The sequence below is a fragment of the Garra rufa genome, chromosome 11 (assembly GCF_049309525.1).
Source record: "Garra rufa chromosome 11, GarRuf1.0, whole genome shotgun sequence".
NCBI lineage: Eukaryota > Metazoa > Chordata > Actinopteri > Cypriniformes > Cyprinidae > Garra > Garra rufa.
Window position 1 is genome coordinate 41,641,765 of NC_133371.1, and position 23,025 is coordinate 41,664,789.

A 23,025-nucleotide genomic window follows, 5' to 3' on the forward strand; every position below is an offset into this window, starting at 1 on the left:
AATTTTTATTTTGGAAGTGGAGTAATCCTTTAAGTGCCAGGTTTTTAAATGTTTAATTCAGTGTTTGAGTAGTTAAAATATCCATAAAATTATGATTTAAACAGCTTTATATTTCATACAATATGAATAATGTGCTTTTCACCTTTTTAAAGAGCAGTGACCACTCACATTTTCTTTAGAAGACATACAAATCTAGTTTATTTGTGTTTTTGTATGACATGCAGAGTTTTTTTCCCCACCTGATGAAGTGGTTAACTGCTTTCTGGCCACTCTCAGTCTCTTTCTCTCTAATCGGCCCTTCACTCAGCAGCCGCTGAGCTTTAAATAAAGAGCTGATCAGATCATACGATGAGGTCAGTGGGACAGAGCGGAGGGAGGCGGGGGCTCGTCTGTATTGATCTGCTGTCTGTTAGACTTGTTCTACCGTCTAAACATTATTGATTACACTGTCCTCAAACACAAGCTCCCTGTTCAATTTTCATTTTAAAGCTATTTGTTCCTCTTTAGAAAGGCTTTAGTCCACTTGTAAGTCAATACACATGAAAGAAAAAGATAGTAACACATTGTTTTACATCATGTGCTTTGGATGTGTGTCTCTGTGTGTGAGTATATCTGTCTGAGCTTCAAAGAGAGTCAATGGATACGTTTTAAAAGAAACCACTAAGCCGTTTAATTTTAATTACTTAATTACTGAACCAGTAAAATACCTATATTTGTACAATGTTGAAGGGCTACCGTCTATTTAACTACCATATGTTTTCTATTTGAGTATTTGAAAATGTCATTTATTCCTGCGCTTTTAAAGCTAAATTTAAGCATCATTACTCCAGTCACACAATCCTTCAGAAATCATTCTAATATTCCAATTTAATAATAATAATTACAGTAATAATAAATGTTTCTTGAACAGCAAATCAGCATATTAGAATGATTTCTGAAGGATCATGTGACTCGAGTAATGATGCTGAAAATGTAGTTTTGATCACAGAAATAAATTACATTTTAAAATATATTCAAATAGAAAGCAGTTATTTTACATAGTAAAAATATTTCACAATATTTCTGCTTTTGCTGTATTTTGGATCAAATAAATGCATGCTTGCTGAGCAGAAAATTATTCTATAGAAACATAAAAAATCTTACTGTTTAAAAACGTTTAACTGGTATACATAAATACATATATGTGACCCTGGACCACAAAACCAGTCATAAGGTTAAATTTGACAAAACTGAGATTTATACATCATAGGAAAGCTCAATAAATAAGCTTTCTATTGATGTATGGTTTGTTAGGATCGGACAATATTTGACTGAGATACATCTATTTGAAATCAGAAATCTGAGGATGCAAAAAAATCAAAAAGACTGAGAAAATCACCTTTAAAGTTGTCCAAATTAGGTTTATTAACAATGCATATTACAAATCAAAAATTACATTTTGATATGTTTACAGTAGGAATTTTACAAAAAATCTTCATGGAATGTGATCTTTCTTAATTTCTCAATGATTTTTGGCATAAAAGAAAAATCAAAAATTTTGACCCATGCAATGTATTTTTGGCTATTGCTACAAACAAACCCCAGCGACTTAAGACTGGTTTTGTGGTCCAGGGTCACATATATGAAATAATTCTTATTGCCACTGTCTATTGGTATTGTTACAGTAGGTCACATTAGACTGTCACCCTCTGCTGGTACAATCACTAAACTGCACTTTGCTGTCTGCAAAAACACTTGAAATATCAACCTTCACAAATTAAAAACATAAAAAATCTCTGAAATTTAAATAAATAAATTAAAAGGGATAAATCGTTCATTTTCAACTAGTAATATCCTTAATCATATATATGTGTGTATGCATGTATGTATATATGTATATATAAATGTTAGCATAATTGTGTATATTAATTCAATATATAAATAAATAAATACATTTTTTAGTAAATTAAAAATAATAAAATAAAATGGAGCATTGTGAATAATTCGCACCTTTTCGTAAGGGTCAGAGTCATAGTTTAGACCTATGCCACAATCACACAATTCCATTGCATTAAATAAAAAAATAAAAAAAGGATGGATTGTGAATGGTTCATACCTTTTTGTTAGGAGTCATAATTGAGGCCTATGTCACAATCACATAATTGCATTGAATAAAATAAAATAAAATAATGTATAATTATAAATTATACATTAAAGTATTAAAAATATGACGTTTTATTAAGGATAGACTGTCATTTCTTTCCTTATAGCTATTGATTATTGACAAATAAATGGATAAATAATATTTTTAAAATATAAGTCAAAATCTATCGTGTGTATGTACTTTCTAGCATAACTACTAGTATAATTACAGAAAATGTTTTTTAAGTGTCTGTTCAATGTTTCTCTCCCGAAATGCTCCTGGGCGGTGTTCCATAAAACAAATTTACCAAATAAGCCAGGCTTATTTTAATTAGTCTGACTTATTGTCACTTGATTTGTCTTAAAATAAGTCAGACTAACTGAAATAAGCCTGACTTGTTTGGTAAACTTGTTTTATGGAACACCCCCCTGATTGATCGGCTCTCATATGTTTAGATTAACACGTGCCCAGAGTTTCTCTATGGCTCTGCACGTGCCTCAGTGAGGGGGAGGAGCATCTGCAAGATGCTCGATCAGGATTGGTCAGACGGCTCATTCAGCACCGCCCATCTAAAGTCACTGGAGACGCTGTTACGTACTGATCATCTGCTTCTACTAAAGTTGTTTTTGTAGTTAATGTAAACAAATAATGTATAATTAAATCAGTTTTCGCTAATGAAACAAATGGATGTGATAGAAATAGAAATAAAGCGGAATTCCTAAAGTTACAGTCGTTTGTTATGAAACCCCCGCCGCAGCAGCGGCTTGTGTAACCTGTCAACTCATTCATTCATTCGTTTTGTAACGCGGCTCGTGAAACATCGTGTCTGTCAGTTTATCTACGACGCAAACTGTTAGAAATTGTTTTTATATATCGTATATGACTATTATATGCAATTTGTATATTTACTGCGTTGAAAAGTGACAGGTTTGGTCGAGGAGAATGTCTGTAAACAGAGATATGAAGTCAGTGTCTCAGGTCCGTGAACTGCTGAGAGAGCTGATGTTGGGTCGTGAGGATCCGGACGGGTTTTTCTGTCTGTGTTTGTCTCTTTTGGAAGAGACAGACACCCGAACACACTTTCTGGACCTTATCGAACCCCTTTTATCCGGACACGAACATCTACACAATCAGCTGACTACAATCTTTCTGGAGTACTTCTCTAAGGTAGTGTGGATTTCATACTATACCAGTAAAAAGTTTGGATTTTCAATGTGTTCTGCTCACCAAGCCTGCATTTATTTGATTCAAAATACAGCAAAATGAGTAAAAAATTAAAATATTTTTACTATTTAAAATAACTGCTTTCTATTTGAATATATTTTAAAATGTAATTTATTCCTTTGTTCAAAGCAAAATTTTCAGCATCATTACTTTAGTCTTCAGTGTCACATGATTCTTCAGAAATCATTCTAATTTGCTGATTTGCTGTTCATAAAAAAAAAACATTTGTTATTATTATTATGAATATTTAAAACAGTTGAGTAATTTGTTTTCCAGGATTCTTTGATGAATAGAAAAAAGATCAGCAGTTACCTGAAATACAAAACTTTTGTAACATTCATTATACCTTTCAAAAGTTCTGAGTCAGTATAATTTATTAATACTTTTATAAAGCAAGGATGCTTTAAATTGATCAAAAGTGGTGATAAAGATATTTATAATGTTACAAAAGATCTTTATTTTAGATAAATGCTGTTCTTCTAAACTTTCTATTCATCAAAAAAACCTGAAACATTCTACTCAGCTGTTTTCAGCATAATAATATATCTATTTTATTTTATTTTTTTAGCAGCAAATCAGAATATTAGAATGATTTCTGAAGGATCATGTGACTGGAGTAATGATGCTAAAAATTCAGCTTTGAACACAGGAATAAATTACATTTTTAAATATATTCAAATAGAAAACAGATATTTAAAATAGTAAAAATATTTTGGCTGTACTTGGAATCAAATAAATGCATTCTTGGTGAGCAGAAGAGAGACTTCTTTAAAAAAAAACATGAAAAATCTTCAGAAACTTTTGACTGGTAGTTTATATTCAAACAGAATACAGTTTTTTCAATTGTTATAATATTTCACAATATTACAGTTGTTTTATACAGATTTTTGATTGAATAAATGTTAAAAAGTTTCAAAAACAAACAAATATTTTACTGATCCCAAACTTTTAAACAGTTTGTGTGTGTGTGTGTGTATAAGAAGTATTCAGATGCTTGTTGTACAGTATATTAAAAACATATTTTGTATGATACTTTTTCAGGACGAAGCAGATGAACTAGAGTTGGCCTTGACACTTTCTGTTTATGAAACCAAACAAACCAAACCAGATCATCAGCCTCATGTGCCTCCCTGTTACAAAAGCTATGCCGACATGACTATAGTAACTTCAGGTGTTGATCAGCCAAACCTCAAAGATGGTGCTGTACCAGAGAACCAGGCTGTTACAAAATGGACACTTGATACTGAAGTACATAAATCCACAAGTGTCATTAAAAACACAAATAAAGACAGTAATGATCTTAAGGTCACAAAATCAACGAGGTCACAAAGGCGTCGTCAGCGTAAGCAGCAGCATTTGTTGAAAAACCCATCGGAACCACGTCCAATTCTCCTCTGGTTCAGAAGGGACCTACGTATATGGGATAACCCTGCCCTTATTGGCTGCCTAGAGCTTGGTGCACCTGTAATTCCTGTCTTCCTGTGGAATGCAGTGGAGGAGGAGGGTCCAGGCGTTACTGTGGCAGCAGGTGGGGCGTCTAAATACTGGCTGCATCAGGCACTAGTGAGTTTGAACCGCTCTCTGGAGCATCGTGGAAGCCACTTAGTGACCTTAAAGGCAGAGGCTTCATCTTTGACAGCGCTGCAAGGGTTGATTGCTGAGACGGGGGCAGCGTCGGTTGTGGCAACGGCCCTGTATGAGCCGTGGCTGAAGGAAAGAGATGAGAGTGTGTGGGAGACACTGGAGAAAGAAGGTGTTAAGTGCCATATCTACCACTCATACTGCGTTAGAGACCCCTACACAGTCAGCACACGGGGCGTTGGATTACGAGGTGGGTAATGCAGTGCAGGCCAGGACTGATGAGGTGAAAATTATGGGGAATTAAAGGGATAGTTCACCCAAAAATTCCTTCCCTCATGTCGTTCTAAAGACCTTTGTTCATCTTTGGAACACTAAGATATTTTTGATGAAATTCGAGAGCTTTCTGACCCCTAAGGACATCAATAAAAAATCCATGTGGCATCACTGGTTCAACCATAATTTTATGCAGCTACAAGAATAGTTTTGTGCGCTAAAAATAAGCAAACATAACTTTTTTTTTTAACTATTTCTTCTATTCCATATCAGTCTGTATTGTGTGTCAAAACTGACACGGAAGAGAAAAAATTGTTGAATAAATTTGCTTTCTTTGCACACAAAAAGTATTGTCGTAGCTTTATAAAATTAAGGTTGAACCACTGATGTCATATGGTCTATTTTATCAATGTCCTTACTACCTTTCTAGGCCTTGAACGTGTTAGTTGTGTTGCTGTCTATGCAGAGTCAGAATGTTCTCTGATTTCATCAAAAATATGTGACTCTGGACCACAAAACCAGTAATAAGGGTCAATTTATTTTTATTTTTTTTGTTTTATACATCATTCATACATCAAAGCTGAATAAGTAAACTGTTTGTTGGGACATGACAATACTTGGCTAAGATGCAACAATTTGAAAATCTGGAATAAAAAAAAAATCAAAATATTGAGAACATCGCCTTTAAAGTTGTCCAAATGAATGCATATTACAATGCATATTACTACTCAAAAATTAAGTTTTGATACATTTACGGTAGGAAATTCACAAAATGTCTTCACTGAACATGATCTTTACTTAATATCCAAATGATTTTTGGCATAAAGGAAAACATCTATCATTTTGACCCATACAATGTATTGTTGGCTATTGCTACAAATATACCTGTGCTACTTACGACTGGTTTTATGGTCTAGGGTCAGATATCTTAATTTGTGTTCAGAAGATGAATAAAGGTCTTACAGGTTTGGGATGAGAAAAGGTAATTAATGACAATTTACCTAATTTAATTCTTCTTTAAAAAGTAAAAAAAAAAATTGTATGCAACTTGTGCATTAAATATGTCTTAACTATACAAATTGTTAAATTGTTAGGTATTGCCATAAATCCCAAATTCAATCCTTGACAGTAAGTTAGGATAATTGCATCAGAAATGTTCTGAAATGTTATGTTTAATTATGCAAATGATGCATTTCTGAAATGTTATGTTTAAATATGCAAATGAGGCATTGTCTAATTAAATTTGCACCAATTTGCATACATTTCCTGGGCAGAAACCTGAATATTGAATAAAGCAGTGAGCGTTTTAAATATCTTTTTTATCAGTCCACAAATCAGAAAATAATGTCTAGGGCAATTAATGTCCACCGTAGACACCAAAGAATACCTTCGCAATCAAATAGCCATGCCCTGACAAACACTTAATACACCTTAGCATGACAGCAGCAACTGCTGCATGGGCAAACACCACCGAAATCTTCTAAAGTGCTAGTTTTTAAAGGTTTCTGTTTATTTGCAGGTATCGGCTCTGTCTCTCACTTCATGAGCTGCTGCCAGCAGAATCCTGGGAGTGAACTGACCGCTCCGCTGGACGCCCCCGCTGCCCTGCCTGCTCCCTCAACATGGCCGCAGGGATGCCCGCTTGTTGATCTGGGACTGGCACGCATGCCATGCAGGAAAGATGGCACAGAGGTGAAATATTCAAACCAACACTAATGCATACTGGTTATGTTTATCTTACCTCTGTCATACAAGTCAGTGTTATTTTAGTATCACTGAACAACTATATGATTATAGTTTTCTATTTATATTTTGAATCAGTTCATATTTTCTGTTTTTATTTTTTTACTTTTTCTCATATACAGTTGAGGTCAAAAGTTTACACCCCCCTTTCAGAATCTGCAAAATGTTAATTATTTTACCAAAATAAGAGGGATCATGCATAATGCATGTTATTGTTTATTTAGTACTGACCTGAATAAGATATTTCACATAAAAGATGTTTACATATAGTCCACAAGAGAAAATAATAGTTGAATTTATAAAAAAGACCCCGATCAAAAGTTTACATCTCCTGAATTCTTAATACTGTGTTCTTACCTAAATGATCCACAACGTTTTTTTTTTTTTTTTTTTGTTTAGTTTGTTTAGTGATAGTGGTTCATGAGTCCCTTGTTTGTCCTGAACAGTTAGACTGCCTGCTGTTCTGCATAAAAAATCAGGTCCCACAAATTCTTTGGTTTTCCAGCATTTTTGTGTATTTGATCCCTTTGCAACAATGACTTTATGATTTTGAGATCCAACTTTTCACACTGAGGACAACTGAGGGACTCATATGCAACTATTACAGAAGGTTCAAACGCTCACTGATGCTCCAGAAGGAAACACTGTGCATTAGGATCCAGGGGGTGAAAACTTTTGAATTTGAAGATCAGGGTAAATTTACCTTATTTTGTCTTCTGGGAAACATGTAAGTATCTTCTGTAGCCTCTGAAGGGCAGTACTAAATGAAAAATAAGATATTCAGGCAAAATAAGAAAAATGTACACATCTCCATTCTGTTTAAAAGTTTTCACCCCCTGGCTCTTAATGCATGATTTTTCCTTCTGGAGCATCTGTGAGCATTTGAAAAAATGAAAGACCTCTCTTTATGTTATGGCATTTACACAGAGTGCATTTTTCAGACTCAAGCAATGGAATGGTAGAAGATGCAAGGTGTAATCAAGTTGTAAGCGGATTTACGTACTGTAGAAAAGCAATGAAAAAGTCGTGCAGAGTGAAAAGCTCCTAAGTCTGTATGTTGCCATTTTACATAATCAAAGTGCTGTTGTACTGTGGTATTCACAGATTGATTGGGCCGTGAACATTCGGAAATCATGGGACTTCAGTGAGGAAGGAGCTCAGGCTCATCTTGAGGCCTTCCTGCGAGATGGTAAGTCATATTTCCAGGGTGCCTGTTGTAATATAGCAGCATTACAAGCCCATCCATCATTTGGCACTCATCAATTAACTTCACTGTAGGTGTGTACCGTTATGAGAAGGAGTCAAGTCGTGCAGATGCCCCCAACACGAGCTGTCTATCTCCATATCTGCACTTTGGGCAGCTAAGTGTACGCAGCCTATTATGGGACGCCCGCGGAGCTCGCTGCAGACCTCCTAAATTCCAGCGCAAACTGGCCTGGAGGGACCTGGCGTACTGGCAGCTGTGCCTTTTCCCAGACCTGCCCTGGGAGTCCCTCAGACCACCGTACAAGGCAAGATTCATAATTATAACACTGCCCTGCATCATATTTGCTGATAGGAATCAAATTACCAGTTTCCTAGTAATTTTGGGGTGCTAATATCAAAAATTCTGCCTGTTTCACACATGCCAAATTCCTTAATCAGCAGAAAAACTGCCACAAAAACATGATTCGTCCTCTGAGCCAGATTAAAACTATTTGTTCAATTCAAAGCCCATTTTCACATACGATTTACGATTCTGTAAACATTATTTTATGCCTAATACTGATTTCCACTTTTCCCACTTCTTTGCAGACTGTAAATCAAAACTTTTGACATTTGCTTTTGTTATTTTATAAGTGCATTAGGCAAGGCAAGGCAAGTTTATTTATATAGCACATTTCATACACAATGGCAATTCAAAGTGCTGTACATAAAAGGAATTAAAATCATAATAGCATAAAAATCATAAAAATTTAAAATAATAATCACAACAATAAAAACAGAGAATTTAAGAACATTTAAGATGATTTAAAAAATTGATTTAAAATTAATTAGCACAGTAAAATGATTATACATAAAATAATGCAATATGTTCGGACGTAGCACAGTGCTCATTCAATAAATGCACAACTGAACAGATGAGTTTTGAGTCTGCATTTAAATGTGGCTAATGTATTAGCACATCTGATCTCTTCTGGAAGCTGATTCCAACTGCGGGCGGCATAATGGCTAAAAGCGGATTCCCCTTGTTTTGTGTGAACCTTTGATATTACTAACTGACTCGATCCTAGTGATCTGAGTTGTCTGTTAGGTTTATATTCAGTGAGCATATCTGCAATGTATGTAGGTCCTAGGCCATTGAGTGCTTTATAAACAAGTAAAAGTACTTTAAAATCTATCCTAAACATAACTGGAAGCCAGTGTAAGGACCTGAGGACTGGTGTGATATGCTCTGATTTTCTGGTTCTAGTCAGAATCCTGGCAGCAGCGTTCTGTATGAGCTGCAGCTGTCTAATGGTCTTCTTGGGAAGGCCAGTGAGGAGACCATTGCAGTAGTCCACCCTGCTTGTGATAAAGGCATGAACAAGTTTCTCCAAGTCTTGACAGGAAACAAAACATCTAATTCTTGCAATGTTTTTGAGATGATAGTATGCTGATTTAGTTACTGCTTTGACATGGCTACTGAAACTGAGGTCTGACTCCAGAATCACACCCCTAGCATCAAGGTACACATTTACCTTATGAACTTCATCTTTGTTTCCAAATGCAATGACTTCTGTTTTCTCCTTGTTTAACTGAAGAAAGTTTTGGCACATCCAACTGTTAATTTCATCAATGTATTGGCAGAGGGAGTCAATGGGGCTGTAGTCATTTGGCGATAAGGCTAGGTAAATCTGGGTATCATCTGCATAGCTGTGATATGCAATTTGGTTCTTTCTCATTATTTGACTTAGTGGAAGCATATACAGGCCGAACAACAGCGGCGCCAGAATTGAGCCTTGTGGGACTCCGCATTTCACGGACGTCCACTTAGACTTATGTTCTCCTATACTCACATAATAGCCTCTCCCTTCTAAGTATGACCTGAACCATTTGAGAACCATCCCAGAAAGCCCGACCCAGTTTTCTAGTCTATCTAGAAGAATGTTGTGATCAACAGTGTTGAACGCAGCACTGAGATCTAGTAGTACCAGCACTGATATTTTGCCAGAATCAGAATTTAGGCGAATATCATTTATTATCTTTATGAACGCTGTCTCTGTGCTATGATGTGGTCTGAAACCAGATTGGAAGTGGTCCAGGTATCCATTTGAGTTTATGTAGTGGTTCAGCTGATTAAAAGCAACCTTTTCAATAATCTTGCCTATGAAAGGAGGATTTGATATTGGTCTATAGTTGCTCAATATGGTGTTATCAAGATTTCTCTTTTTCAGAAGGGGCTTAACAGCTGCAGTTTTCAGGGAGTTCGGAAAAGTCCCAGAAAGAAGTGAGGTGTTCACCACTTCAAAGAGATCTGCTTCTAAACAGCTAAGCACACTTTTGAAAAAAGATGTGGGAAGTGTGTCAAGGTAGCAGGTTGACGATTTGAGGTGCTGTACTGTTTCTTCCAAAATGTTGCTATCGATTGCTTTAAAAGTAGACATAGTGATTTCTTTTTGAAATTGCGGTCGAATCTGTCTGACCTCTGCATAACTTGAGGGTGTGCTAATTGTCTTTCTGATATTATTGATCTTCTCAGAAAAGAAGGAAGCAAACTCATCGCACTTGCTATCGGAGAGCATTTCACTAGGGATCTGACTAGGGGGGTTTGTTAGTCTGTCAACGGTAGCAAAAAGAGTGCAAGTGTTGTTTAAGTTGCTGTTTATAAGGTTTGAGAAGAACATTTGTCTAGCTTTACCTAGTTCAGCATTGAAAGCATGAAGGCTGTCTTTATAGATGCTATAGTGAATTTCAAGTTTCGTCTTCCGCCACATCCGCTCAGCTTTTCTGCATTGTCTTTTCATACTCTGTGCTGCTGTAGATTTCTCCACGGCGATTTCTGTCTGCCTGACGTCTTTCTGATTTTCACAGGTGCGATGTCATCAATGACATTCTTAACTTTTGAGTCGAAGGACTCCAGGAGAAGATCAACAGAGTCTGTAGAAATGCTTGGCATTGAAGATATAGCCTTCATAAATAGCACACTAGTGTTATCGTTAATGCATCTCTTTCTGACAGAGACAGATCTACATTCATTAGGAGCAGAGATCAATATATCAAAGAAAATACAGAAGTGATCAGATAGTGCTACATCCTTGATAACAGTGGATGAAATGTTTAGACCCTTACTGATGAGTAAATCAAGAGTGTGTCCACGATTGTGTGTAGGCCCATGCACATGCTGAATCAGGTCAAAAGTGTTCAAAACCGTTATAATTTCTTTCGTGGTTTTGATTTCTGCATTTTCTATGTGAACATTAAAATCCCCTGCAATAGCAAAACAGTCAAACTCTGAACAAATCATTGATAGCAGTTCTGTGAACTCCTCAACAAAGGCTGGAGAGTATTTTGGGGGCCTGTAAATAATGATAAATAGAATGCGTGGAGCACCTTTCAGCACAATCCCTAGATATTCAAAAGACAAGTACTGACCAAATGACACTTGCTTGCATTGATAGACATCTTTAAAAAGAGCAGCTACACCTCCACCTCTCCTAACAGCTCTGCAGACACTCATGAAAGTAAAGTTAGGAGGGGCTGTTTCATTGAGGACTGTTGCGCTGCAGCTGTCTTCTAGCCATGTTTCATTTAGAAACATAAAATCCAGGTTGTTTGTGGTTATAAAATCATTGATCAGAAGTGATTTATTTTTTAGTGAGCGAATGTTTAAAAACGCTAGCTTGATGGCATTACTTTTTGTCTCTAGAGCAATTTTAGTTTGATGCCTAATAGGCCTCAGATTAGATGGGTCAACCGTACGACTTGAGACGGCCTTAGACTTTCTATCACATATTAAAACAGAAATAGGGAAAACTACAGGCACACTGGGTTCCCGCTTGTTCTGTAAATATTGCTGAGTGTTGCTGTTATCATAGCGGGGACCCGACACATATCACTGAGAGCTGTTATCAGTTGTTTTTGGTTCACTCACAGCAGACGGAGGAGGGTTTGGGCCCTGACATTGTGGCAGCGGCCGGAGAGCTCTCACTGGAGGAGGAGGGTGAGCTGGGCCCACAGGCTTTGGTGGTTGTGGTGCCCGCCGTTTTTTAGTTGATAACTGGGGGCTTGCCGCAAAAGAGTGGGAGAGTCTGGTTCCAGCATATACTGTACCAGTTCCTCCATTTTCTGTGAGAAGCTTAGAAGTGGAGATGCTGGAGAGAGGGATAATGTGTCTGGTGAATGGAGCTCTGGCTCTGGTGTTTCTGGTGGCTGAAATATGTTGTCCTGGCTTCCCTGGCTGTTTACCAGAAAGTCGTCCTTCGGTGCTGAGTCTTGGAGCTGTTGCAGTACGTCACAGTCTGTCTGTGATGAGCTCTGAGGGCAGGGCTCAGCCAGGAAAGTGTCCATAAGCAGTGCTTGTTGTGGCTGTGTGGCGCTGTCAGTGTCCTTGTGGGTTGTGTTGACCACATGATGACTCTGAAGCTGATAAGATGTCCTGTCGTCACGCATACATTGTCCAAGTGTGTGTGTGTGCCATTCATGTTGGGTGGACTGGCACATTCTACTGATGGATGCCGGAGTGAAAAATAGATATTGTCCTTTAGCACTCTTGCACCAAGTTTGTTTAGGTGGAGGCCGTCCAGTTTGAACAGTTGTCTATGGCTCCAGAAAAGGTTGAAGTTGTCAATGAAGTTGACTCCTTTTAGACAGCAGGCTCTTTGTAGCCAGGTATTCAGTCCAAGCAACTGTGAAAACATGTTAGTTTCCCTTGCTGGGAGTGGTCCACTGATGAACGACTGAACTTCAAGTCTTCGAAGTGTTTCAATGAGTTCACCAAAATCCTTCTTTAGGAGTTCTGACTGCTCATTCCGAATATCGTTCTTTCCCACATGGATGATGATTCGATTTGCAGTCTTGTGTTTCATTAGAATGTTCCAAGGTCCTTGTTCACATCAGAGACGGTTGCTTGAGGAAAGCAGCATGTAGTTGTAGTTCTGCTACTTATATTTCTGATAATAGAGTCACCCACTATCAGAGTCCTGGGCTCGGCTGCGCTCTGAGCTGAGTGCCGCTGTCTGCTCAAACTTGCACGCCTGTTTGTAGCAATGTTAGCAGCTGGCTGATACGATCCATGTTCAGTCACATTTGGGGATTCCTCACCCACATTCATTAATGCTTCAAATCTGTTTTCAAGCAGTATAGGGGGTGGTAAAACACCAGTTTTTGCAAGCCTGTTATAGCCATATCTGGGGTAGAGGACACTATCGCAGCAATACGAGAAACTCTTGACAGTCTGATGTCTCGAGTGCCTTAGGGTCTCGCTCCCTGTTTGTGCTATCGATTTGTGTGTCGATCAGTTTTGGCTTGTTCCTCTAAACTGTCGATATTGACTAGATTCACAGGACTCACCGGCTGTATGCTGAGGGGGTCCGTGATGATGATCTTCTGTGTGTTCTGCCTGGTTTGGAAGTCCAGCAAGTAACTTTGTTTCTAAAACCACAGTCCTTTGTAGAAGTCTGTGGCAGTTTGTGCAGCAAGTAGATTCCAGAAGAGGCATTTTCTTTCTTGTCTGTTGAAAGTAGGCAGCTGTGTTTTCCTGTCTCCGGAATGTAAGCTGCTGGCAGTGGGAGGCAAAAAGTCTCCTTTTTCGTAATGTTTGTATCAAAAATGTGTTGTCTGAGCACTGTGCTGATATGCTGAAGTTAAAATCTTAGAAAAATATGAGAAAAGTTCATAAACAGGGAGCAAAACGCGGAGCAGTAAGCAAGAGCGTCCGAACAGTAGCAAATCCGGAAGCACCTCCATTAAAGCTCTCTCTCTCTCTCTCTCTCTCTCTGTATATAAAGTAAGAAATCATGTCTAGACAGTAATATTTATTGCAGTCAGAATGGTATATTGGCTTCAAACCATGTTATGTGCTGAGGGGAGAAGTGCTATTACTTGATCAGATTTATGATTTTGCCTGTCTGCAAAAATTTAGTTTTGCGATTATTATTAAGTTACATTTGTAATTACATATGCATGCTCAAATGTTGACCCATGTGCAGGCTCTGCGCTGGAGTTCAGACCGTGTCCATCTGAAGGCATGGCAGCGTGGAAGAACAGGATACCCATTGGTAGATGCGGCAATGAGACAGCTGTGGCAAACTGGCTGGATGAACAACTACATGAGACATGTGGTGGCCTCCTTCCTCATCGCTTATCTCCATATTCCCTGGCAGGAAGGATACCGCTGGTTTCAGGTAAGACATGCAAAAAGATACAAAATCTTTATTCTTCTAATTATTTGCGATTTGCATCTCACAATTCTGACATTTTATGTCTTGCAATTGCATGTATTAATTCTGAGAAAAAGACGCAAATTGCGAGCTGTAAACTCAGAATTCTGAGAAAAAAGTCATAACAGCAAGATGTAAACTTTAGAATTCCAAGAAAAAGTCACAACTGCAAGATGAAAACCAAGAATTCTGAGAAAGAAAATCACAATTGCAAGATGTAAACTCAAAACTCTGAGAAAAAAGTCCTAATTGCAAGATGTAAACTCAGAATTCTGAGAAAAAAAGTCATTATAGCAAGATGTAAACTTAGAATTCTGAGAAAAAAAATTATAATAGCAAGATGTAAACTTAGAATTCTGAGAAAAAAGTCCTAATTGCAAGATGTAAACTCAGAATTCTGAGAAAAAAAAAATCATAATAGCAAGATGTAAACTTAGAATTCTGAGAAAAAAAAATCATAATAGCAAGATGTAAACTCAGAATTCTGAGAAAAAAAAATCATAATAGCAAGATGTAAACTTAGAATTCTGAGAAAAAAAATCATAATAGCAAGATGTAAACTTAGAATTCTGAGAAAAAAAATCATAATAGCAAGATGTAAACTTAGAATTCTGAGAAAAAAAATCATAATAGCAAGATGTAAACTTAGAATTCTGAGAAAAAAAAAATCATAATAGCAAGATGTAAACTTAGAATTCTGAGAAAAAAGTCATAATAGCAAGATGTAAACTTAGAATTCTGAGAAAAAAAAATCATAATAGCAAGATGTAAACTTAGAATTCTGAGAAAAAAAGTCATAATAGCAAGATGTAAACTTAGAATTCTGAGAAAAAAAGTCATAATAGCAAGATGTAAACTCAGAATTCTGAGAAAAAAAAATCATAATAGCAAGATGTAAACTTAGAATTCTGAGAAAAAAAATCATAATAGCAAGATGTAAACTTAGAATTCTGAGAAAAAAAATCATAATAGCAAGATGTAAACTTAGAATTCTGAGAAAAAAATCATAATAGCAAGATGTAAACTTAGAATTCTGAGAAAAAAATCATAATAGCAAGATGTAAACTTAGAATTCTGAGAAAAAAATCATAATAGCAAGATGTAAACTTAGAATTCTGAGAAAAAAAATCATAATAGCAAGATGTAAACTTAGAATTCTGAGAAAAAAAGTCATAATAGCAAGATGTAAACTCAGAATTCTGAGAAAAAAAAATCATAATAGCAAGATGTAAACTTAGAATTCTGAGAAAAAAAATCATAATAGCAAGATGTAAACTTAGAATTCTGAGAAAAAAAATCATAATAGCAAGATGTAAACTTAGAATTCTGAGAAAAAAATCATAATAGCAAGATGTAAACTTAGAATTCTGAGAAAAAAATCATAATAGCAAGATGTAAACTTAGAATTCTGAGAAAAAAAAATCATAATAGCAAGATGTAAACTTAGAATTCTGAGAAAAAAAATCATAATAGCAAGATGTAAACTTAGAATTCTGAGAAAAAAATCATAATAGCAAGATGTAAACTTAGAATTCTGAGAAAAAAATCATAATAGCAAGATGTAAACTTAGAATTCTGAGAAAAAAAAATCATAATAGCAAGATGTAAACTTAGAATTCTGAGAAAAAAAATCATAATAGCAAGATGTAAACTTAGAATTCTGAGAAAAAAATCATAATAGCAAGATGTAAACTTAGAATTCTGAGAAAAAAATCATAATAGCAAGATGTAAACTTAGAATTCTGAGAAAAAAATCATAATAGCAAGATGTAAACTTAGAATTCTGAGAAAAAAATCATAATAGCAAGATGTAAACTTAGAATTCTGAGAAAAAAATCATAATAGCAAGATGTAAACTTAGAATTCTGAGAAAAAAATCATAATAGCAAGATGTAAACTTAGAATTCTGAGAAAAAAAATCATAATAGCAAGATGTAAACTCAGAATTCTGAGAAAAAAAAATCATAATAGCAAGATGTAAACTTAGAATTCTGAGAAAAAAAATCATAATAGCAAGATGTAAACTTAGAATTCTGAGAAAAAAATCATAATAGCAAGATGTAAACTTAGAATTCTGAGAAAAAAATCATAATAGCAAGATGTAAACTTAGAATTCTGAGAAAAAAATCATAATAGCAAGATGTAAACTTAGAATTCTGAGAAAAAAAATCATAATAGCAAGATGTAAACTTAGAATTCTGAGAAAAAAATCATAATAGCAAGATGTAAACTTAGAATTCTGAGAAAAGAAATCATAATAGCAAGATGTAAACTTAGAATTCTGAGAAAAAAATCATAATAGCAAGATGTAAACTTAGAATTCTGAGAAAAAAATCATAATAGCAAGATGTAAACTTAGAATTCTGAGAAAAAAATCATAATAGCAAGATGTAAACTTAGAATTCTGAGAAAAAAAAATCATAATAGCAAGATGTAAACTTAGAATTCTGAGAAAAAAAATCATAATAGCAAGATGTAAACTTAGAATTCTGAGAAAAAAATCATAATAGCAAGATGTAAACTTAGAATTCTGAGAAAAAAATCATAATAGCAAGATGTAAACTTAGAATTCTGAGAAAAAAATCATAATAGCAAGATGTAAACTTAGAATTCTGAGAAAAAAATCATAATAGCAAGATGTAAACTTAGAATTCTGAGAAAAAAATCATAATAGCAAGATGTAAACTTAGAATTCTGAGAAAAAAAATCATAATAGCAAGATGTAAACTTAGAATTCTGAGAAAAAAAGTCATAATAGCAAGATGTAAACTCAGAATTCTGAGAAAAAAAAATCATAATAGCAAGATGTAAACTTAGAATTCTGAGAAAAAAAATCATAATAGCAAGATGTAAACTTAGAATTCTGAGAAAAAAAATCATAATAGCAAGATGTAAACTTAGAATTCTGAGAAAAAAATCATAATAGCAAGATGTAAACTTAGAATTCTGAGAAAAAAATCATAATAGCAAGATGTAAACTTAGAATTCTGAGAAAAAAAAATCATAATAGCAAGATGTAAACTTAGAATTCTGAGAAAAAAAATCATAATAGCAAGATGTAAACTTAGAATTCTGAGAAAAAAATCATAATAGCAAGATGTAAACTTAGAATTCTGAGAAAAAAATCATAATAGCAAGATGTAAACTTAGAATTCTGAGAAAAAAAAATCATAATAGCAAGATGTAAACTTAGAATTCTGAGAAAAAAAATCATAATAGCAAGATGTAAACTTAGAATTCTGAGAAAAAAATCATAATAGCAAGATGTAAACTTAGAATTCTGAGAAAAAAATCATAATAGCAAGATGTAAACTTAGAATTCTGAGAAAAAAATCATAATAGCAAGATGTAAACTTAGAATTCTGAGAAAAAAATCATAATAGCAAGATGTAAACTTAGAATTCTGAGAAAAAAATCATAATAGCAAGATGTAAACTTAGAATTCTGAGAAAAAAATCATAATAGCAAGATGTAAACTTAGAATTCTGAGAAAAAAAATCATAATAGCAAGATGTAAACTCAGAATTCTGAGAAAAAAAAATCATAATAGCAAGATGTAAACTTAGAATTCTGAGAAAAAAAATCATAATAGCAAGATGTAAACTTAGAATTCTGAGAAAAAAATCATAATAGCAAGATGTAAACTTAGAATTCTGAGAAAAAAATCATAATAGCAAGATGTAAACTTAGAATTCTGAGAAAAAAATCATAATAGCAAGATGTAAACTTAGAATTCTGAGAAAAAAAATCATAATAGCAAGATGTAAACTTAGAATTCTGAGAAAAAAATCATAATAGCAAGATGTAAACTTAGAATTCTGAGAAAAGAAATCATAATAGCAAGATGTAAACTTAGAATTCTGAGAAAAAAATCATAATAGCAAGATGTAAACTTAGAATTCTGAGAAAAAAATCATAATAGCAAGATGTAAACTTAGAATTCTGAGAAAAAAATCATAATAGCAAGATGTAAACTTAGAATTCTGAGAAAAAAAAATCATAATAGCAAGATGTAAACTTAGAATTCTGAGAAAAAAAATCATAATAGCAAGATGTAAACTTAGAATTCTGAGAAAAAAATCATAATAGCAAGATGTAAACTTAGAATTCTGAGAAAAAAATCATAATAGCAAGATGTAAACTTAGAATTCTGAGAAAAAAATCATAATAGCAAGATGTAAACTTAGAATTCTGAGAAAAAAATCATAATAGCAAGATGTAAACTTAGAATTCTGAGAAAAAAATCATAATAGCAAGATGTAAACTTAGAATTCTGAGAAAAAAAATCATAATAGCAAGATGTAAACTCAGAATTCTGAGAAAAAAAAATCATAATAGCAAGATGTAAACTTAGAATTCTGAGAAAAAAAATCATAATAGCAAGATGTAAACTTAGAATTCTGAGAAAAAAATCATAATAGCAAGATGTAAACTTAGAATTCTGAGAAAAAAATCATAATAGCAAGATGTAAACTTAGAATTCTGAGAAAAAAATCATAATAGCAAGATGTAAACTTAGAATTCTGAGAAAAAAATCATAATAGCAAGATGTAAACTTAGAATTCTGAGAAAAAAAATCATAATAGCAAGATGTAAACTTAGAATTCTGAGAAAAAAATCATAATAGCAAGATGTAAACTTAGAATTCTGAGAAAAGAAATCATAATAGCAAGATGTAAACTCAGAATTCTGAGAAAAAAGTCACCATTGCAAGACATAAATGAGTTGATAACTTGCAGTTGTGCCATATAAACTTCCTATTGCGTAATCTTTTTTAATATCTTTATTTCTTGGCCAAAATAAGCTTTCATAACAATGTGATGCTACAGCTAATGCAAACCCCTAGCCATAACTATAAATCTTCTGTGCATAACTCATCCCACACCTCAAATTGTGTTTTATTAAGGAGAGGTGTCATATTTTTCCACATTAAATAATCTAATAGCTCCCACTTGGGAGTGGGCTATTTAGACTATTATCCAGTAAGAAACCACCTGACAAGTCCTAGTAACCAGCCAGAGTTACATAGAAACTAAATAGCAAGACCCTGGCAACCACCGGCAACACTGGGTTTATCATTTGTGGATAGAGAATGTCTCAACTTTGGCAGAAATGACCTGTAATGACCATTCAACACAGCATCTCAACACTCGTTCTCCATTTTACAGGACACACTTGTAGATGCTGATGTTGCCATAGATGCCATGATGTGGCAGAATGGAGGAATGTGTGGACTGGATCACTGGAACTTCGTCATGCACCCTGTTGATGCAGCGCTGACCTGTGACCCCTATGGCACCTATGTGCGGCAGTGGTGTCCTGAACTGAAGGCACTTCCTGATGACCTCATCCATAAGCCCTGGAAGTGCCCAGCATCAATGCTGCGTAGAGCAGGTCTGTCATACTACGTAACCTGTTTATGGTTGTCGTGGACTGAAACAGATTAAATGAGATACTTTTAATATGACATGCAAATGGTCCATTTTATAATGTTTTGTTTAGAGTTTAATATTTATAGTGGTCAAATAACTAAAAATGCACAAGATTTTACCTATAATGCGGTTAAAAAAAACACAAATGCCTTAATTCTGGTTAATTTCCATTGAAGGTTTGAGTACTAATAAACCAGTAGAAATTGACATTGAAATTGCAGGTGTCAAATAGCTTTAAAAAGTCCTTTTCATGCTTTTTAAGCCAATGTTTGAATGATTTTAAACCATTTAAGCGCAATAAGGGACAAAAGAGAACTCAAATTAGTGTTTCACAGTTTTCATAATGTTGGCACCTTTTTACCAGCAAAAACAACTGCATCATTAAAATTATTCATATTGTGATTTAAGATTTTTGTTTTATCGTCCACCCCATTCCCAATAAAATCAAGCCTGTATGTTTTTTTTCCTAATAAGACACTCTTTCACTTGGAAAGTCACACATAACGGAGATAAAATAGGTTTGCTTTAACTAAAAACTAAAGTCACATTCATATTATCTATTATCACTTTCTGCTCACAGGTGTGGTTTTGGGCACCAACTACCCAGAGCGGATTGTTGTTGACCTCGAGGAGCGACGTGCACAGTCTCTACAGGACGTTGCCTCTGTGAGAAGGCGTTTTAGGCAGTTTGTTGACCAGCGATCAGGCTGTGATCTGGTGCCTGTGCCTGCAAGGCTGGTACAGGAAGCTCTGGGCAGTATGGAGGATGTTGTAAGTCGTGAAGAAACTGGCTTTCTCCTCCCAGTCATCACGCGCATGGAGTTTAAACACCAGTCTGAGGATCCAAACAGGCAAGACAACCCATATAGCGCTGTTCTGAAGGGCTACGTCAGCCGCAAACGAGATGATACCGTTGCCTTTCTAAATGAGCGAGACTTCACAGCCAGCGTGATGTGTGAGAGTGCACAGCGTAGGGAACGATTAGAGAAGGACCAGTGTCTTCTGGAGGGCCTACCTAAGCCCACCCAAGTCTCACGTGGAAGGGGTAGACGTACTCCAGCTAGAGACCCTTACAGCAAAGTGCCTGGAGGTGTCGCTGTTCCCCACAGATAACAGACCGACAAGTTATGGTTGGAATAAACTGCACATTTGCACAGATTTTTAACCAGTCCGCCAGTCTGGAAATTTCGTCAGTCTGAGTTTATTTAGCATATATTCATGTAGTGTATTATGGGCACAGACTAAGATTTTTCAGTTTATAGTGTATCATTGCAGTTGAGGTCAAAAGTTTACATACACCATGCAGAAGCTGCAAAATATTAACTATTTTAGCGAAATAAGAGGGATCATACAAAATGCATGTTGTTTTTATTTAGTTCTGACCTGAATAAGATATTTCACATAAATACATTTACCTATAGTCCACAAAAGAAAACAATAGTTGAATTTATAAAAATGACCCCGTTCAAAAGTTTACAAACACTTGATTCTTAATAATGTGTTGTTACTTGAATGATCCACAGCTGTGTTTTTTGTTTGTTTGTTTAGTGATAGCTGTTCATGAGTTCCTTGTTTGTTCTGAACAGTTAAACTGCTGGCTGTTCTTCAGAAAAATCCTTCGGGTCCAACAAATTCTTTGGTTTTTCAGGAATTTTGTGTATTTGAACCCTTTATGACAGTGACTGTATGATTTTGAGATCCATCCTTACACACTGAGGACAGCTAAGGGACTCATTTGAAACATTTGAAGATCAGGGTATTTAACTTAATTTGTCTTCTGGGAAACATGTAAGTAGCTTCTGAAGGGCTATACTAAATGAAAAAATGTGATATTTAGGCAAAGAAAATAAAGAAAAATAAGAAAAATGTACACATTTTCATTCTGTTTCAAAAGTTTACACCCCCAGCTCTTAATGCATTGTGTTTCCTTCTGAAGCATCAGTAAGCGTTTGAACCTTCTGTAATAGTTGCATATGAGTCCCTCAGTTGTCCTCAGTGTGAAAAGACAGATCTGAAAATCATGCAGTCATTGTTGGAAAGCGTTCAAATACACATGAATGCTGAAAAACTAAAGAATTTGTGGGACCTGAAAGATTTTTCTGAAAAAACAGCGGGCAGTTTAACTGTTCAGGACAAACAAGGGACTCATGAACAACTATTACTAAACAAAAAGACAGCTGTGGATCATTCAGGTAACAACACAGTATTAAGAATCAAGTGTATGTAAACTTTTGAACGGGGTCACTTTTTTAAATTCAACTATTATTTTCTCTTGTGTACTACATATAAATGTTTTTTATGTGAAATAACTTATTCAGGTCAGTACTAAAAAAAACATGCATTTTGTATGACCCCTTTTATTTTGGTTAAGTAATTAACATTTTGCAGATTCTGCAAGGCATATGTGAACATTTTACCTCAATCTTAAGTTATCAGACTTAAGGTTTTTACCTGGTAGATATGACAGTAAAAAAACGTTTCTCTTATTACATAACACTCTCTACATTATTTTGACTTGTAAGCAACTACATTACAAACCAAGTAGTCGGTTTTGATTTTGTGTTGACTATGAATGCAGCATGAGCAAATTTCATACCATGTACAAACACATCCATTATGGTGTTGGAAACTCTTTGATATTTAACATATTTATGACTTAAGCTTTGTTTTCTTCAAAGGTATTTTATAAAACAGTAATACTTAAAATAATTCATTTGCAGATAGGGTTCTTTATTTTGTAAATCAGATCTCTGTCAGAAGCACATTTGGCATCAAGAAGCAAGATTTCTAATGCAATAAAACCATTTAAAGCAGGTAAGTGTTTTAAATAGATGTTTAATGTTGTTAGTTAATTATGTTAATCACTTTAACTCATTTACGAGTCCTTAAAACTAACACAGAGTTCACCAGGTTTCATAGCTGTCCTCAGATTGGACATTGGCTGTTATTCGTACTTCCACATTTTATTTGTAGCTTATTCCAAGCATTGACAAGCTTTTACAGAACAGTGTAACATCTGCAAAAGAGATGAAACCGTTACATAGGCTGTGTCTCTGTGGCTACATACAATAACTGGCTGAATCCAACCAAGTTTGCTTGTTGCTTTCCAAGCGAAGTGCATATCGTTGTGTCCATGTGGTCCCCTCCTGTGGGTGTGGGTGGACGGGAAAATGCAATTTAAGAGAACATCTAAACTAAATCAGCTACTATAAACATTCCTAAATTGATTGTTTTTAAATTCTCTCCCATA

The 23,025-nt window shown here is 35.0% G+C and overlaps 1 protein-coding gene across 1 annotated transcript; it reads left to right on the forward strand.

Moving 5' to 3' along the window:
* The first annotated feature begins 5,054 nt into the window (after window positions 1-5,054).
* On the forward strand, window positions 5,055-20,940 carry LOC141345910 (deoxyribodipyrimidine photo-lyase-like). Its single transcript, XM_073850834.1, has 7 exons — window positions 5,055-5,177; window positions 6,720-6,892; window positions 8,048-8,132; window positions 8,222-8,454; window positions 14,113-14,307; window positions 19,512-19,737; window positions 20,356-20,940. The coding sequence occupies exons 2-7, from the start codon at window positions 6,743-6,745 to the stop codon at window positions 20,886-20,888; spliced, it is 1,422 nt and encodes a 473-aa protein (XP_073706935.1). The 5' UTR covers window positions 5,055-5,177; window positions 6,720-6,742; the 3' UTR covers window positions 20,889-20,940.
* Window positions 20,941-23,025: the final 2,085 nt, after the last annotated feature.